This window comes from Seriola lalandi, unplaced genomic scaffold (assembly GCF_002814215.2).
Source record: "Seriola lalandi dorsalis isolate HSWRI2012SDOR001 ecotype SW California unplaced genomic scaffold, Sedor1 jcf7180002054678, whole genome shotgun sequence".
Lineage (NCBI taxonomy): Eukaryota > Metazoa > Chordata > Actinopteri > Carangiformes > Carangidae > Seriola > Seriola lalandi.
In genome coordinates, this window is record NW_019525231.1 from 1137115 (window position 1) to 1140059 (window position 2945).

The 2945-nt window shown below is 39.3% G+C and overlaps 1 protein-coding gene across 1 annotated transcript in view; it reads right to left on the reverse strand.

Annotated features, from left to right (window-relative positions):
• Nucleotides 1-2945, reverse strand: part of LOC111666591 (von Willebrand factor A domain-containing protein 7-like) — a 17802-nt gene that overhangs the window by 5940 nt on the left and 8917 nt on the right. Inside the window, exons 3-6 of the mRNA XM_087178165.1 lie at nucleotides 1484-1662; nucleotides 1204-1348; nucleotides 875-968; nucleotides 150-318 (exon numbers count right to left, since the gene is read on the reverse strand). Coding sequence (XP_087034291.1) covers nucleotides 150-318; nucleotides 875-968; nucleotides 1204-1348; nucleotides 1484-1662 — 587 coding nt within the window. The remainder of the gene's footprint in view (nucleotides 1-149; nucleotides 319-874; nucleotides 969-1203; nucleotides 1349-1483; nucleotides 1663-2945) is intronic.

Genomic DNA, 2945 nt, shown 5'->3' on the forward strand with positions numbered 1-2945 from the left:
TCCTTGAGGTCAGTTAAAACTGTTTGTATTCAACGTGATGGATTTTGAGGCTGCATCTGCACATGCTGTCATGGTAACTGTTGTCAGTGACTACAGGTTTCTCACTTTCCCTTTGTTTTCCTTATGATTCTGAATTAATATGGGGTTATGTATCTGAATGTGGTTTGGAGATATATCTATCACTGATACCTTTAGGCTTGGTGGAAGAGTAGATTCCCATGTAGCCTGATGTGAGCTTCTTCTCATTCAGGATGTTGGGGAGAATGGAATTGGGGCATGTTCCACTGGCACAGTCCCTGCAGGTGGCAGTGTTGACATCTACGCAGGCAAAGTGTGAACAAGAGACAGGATAAACAATACATTTGACTCCAGACCATTGCTTCACTTCATAACTTGACAGCTGCTGTTTGTGAGTACATCTTAAGATAATCCACAAAAACCTGTGTGGTTGGTTGTGCTTTATTTTTAATAACATGATTTGGAGTGAATTATTCCACATATACTACAGTCTCTTGTCAACAGTGAAATATGTGTAATGTTACCTTGAAATAATTTTTATGACTAAAATGATTAGAAAGTCAGGTAACAACGTAGTAGTTCCAGCCAGTAATTTAGTTTAATTGTTATTAACTAATAGCAGTGGTTTGAAAATAATACACACCCACCAGCCAATCAGAATGGAGCAGTCTCCATGGCCATGGCATGAAGACAAAACAATGCACTCTGCTCTTTTTGATCTATGCATATTCCCAGATGTTTTATCAAACTACAATGAATGGATATTATCTACTTTATGACATTATACTCAACCCACAGAAATATAAACATAGTCCTCCAGTGGAGATGACAAATACACTAATGCTCATACACACACCTGCCAGGTTTTCCAGTGGCCGATCTGGGCGAATGAGGTTGATGTATGGCTCTGTGTTTCCCAGCTCCACCCAGTTACTGTGGCTGTAGAAGTCCTGACAACACATGGAAACACACACATCCACTCTTTTATATATACACATTTCATATTCAGTATTTGTACACACAGTTAAGTAAATGTTTAAATCTTTTTTTCTGTTTTGTTTCTATTTTCACTTATTCTGCTTCCTTTAGCCTTCATCATTCTGTCTTCCAGTCTGTGCCTGATGGTTATTCCACTTTCTTTCTCATTTTTCATCTAAACTTCTCTATGCCTAGTTGCTGTCTCACCTGTAGTGTATGAAGAACTCTGCCCAGTGTTTCTCTGGCAGCTTGGAAGTTGTCCTTGCGAATGTTAGCTTTAATGGCCACCATTCCCTCTGTGATTAGGCCACGTCCCTGCAGGAATGCCTCTGAGTTGAAGTGGTGTGGATCACTGAAACAATTTTTCACAAGTAGTAACTTGGTAAGTGTATGGGTAAAAATCATAAATCCTTGAATCTTTGCAACACACTCTGTCCCATTATTGTACTGCCTTTTAATGACTGATTTGTTTCAATCTTTCTCCCACCTGTTGACAAAGTCACGGTCTACCAGTCCATTCTGGTTGTAGATTTCTTGAAGAGCAGAGTGAAACTTGGCACCTGACACTTGTCCTTTTGCTGTGGGTCCAAGACAGGCCTGAACCAACTCCTCAGGAGAGGAACCCTGGAGACAGAAGAGACTGTTTACCTTAACAATGGAGCCAATTTGGAAATGTTGTTTTTAAAAATGAGCCTATGGAACCTTTCACTGCTGCTGTACAAAGGATCCTCCACTGCTTTCCTTAGATGAGAAGATTGATACTGCTCTTATACGTCTGTGTGCTAAATACGAAGCCACTGCCAGCAGCGGTTATCCTGGCTCTATTCACTGATAACTTTTTATGTTTCAAATTCATATATGTCAGTATTATTTCTCATTATTCATTACATGAATTTCTTATTACTTACACTATTTTAAATTCTACATTACTTTATTTTCTACATTGTCATGTTTTACTTTGAATATTAGGCCTTCTGTAACTTAAAATTGAAATTCAAAGAGGAAGTGTATTTTGCTCAGTGACTCCTGTAAGAGCAAGAAGGAACTGTCCATAAGTCTCAGTAGCAAACTCTTACCACGGTGATTTGTGCAGATTGTACTTTTCCTTATAGTAGTTCTGTCATGGTTTGCTATGGCAGACACTTTTTGTTAGTTTTGTTTTGGAGTTTTTGCATTTCCTGTTTTATTTTGTAATTGGTTTCCATGTGTGTCAGTGTTTTTGCTTCCTGTCTTGGTCCTGTGTCTGTGATTGTCTGCCCCGCCCTAATGTGTTTCAGCTGTGTTCAATCACCCTTGCCTCCCTTGTCTATATAGTCCTTGTGCTTCCCTTTGTCTGTGTCGGTTCGTCTGTTTAGTTCAGGGTTTGTTCATGTCACGTTCACGTTTTGATCATGTCTGTTCATGTCTTGATTTTTGATTAAATAAACCTGCTGCACCGTTTCCCAAGAGTTGACTGCATTTGGGTCCAACTTACCTCGCAAATCCTGACAAGTGCCTGTTGCCTGTGCACACCATATTTCTTCCTTATAACAGCAACCATTACTTTTGTCCATGTAAGTACATGTTTGTGAACAACAGGATGAATTAGTTCCTCAAATTACCATAAGGCAGGAAAATCTAAAGCGTTGTTCTTTTTCACTTTCCTGACGACTCTGTGCCTTTTTGTTTTCTTCATTTTTAGATTAGGGTTTAGTCACTCTGTACCACACAGAGACTGCTTTTTGTCCTTAAATAAAGGCATTAACTTTGTTGAGAGAAGACATCACACACCAACTCAGCTTGGTCCTCCACACCTCTTCAGGGTAAGCCTCTTCCACATGATGGTTTGAGGTTAACTCGTATTATGGTCTAAAATAGATTCTTCTTTGAGGTTCCTTTAGGAAAAGGAACTGTATGCAAGGAACTGTTAGACTTAATTTATGATAGGGTGACTAACTATCAGGCTGTCC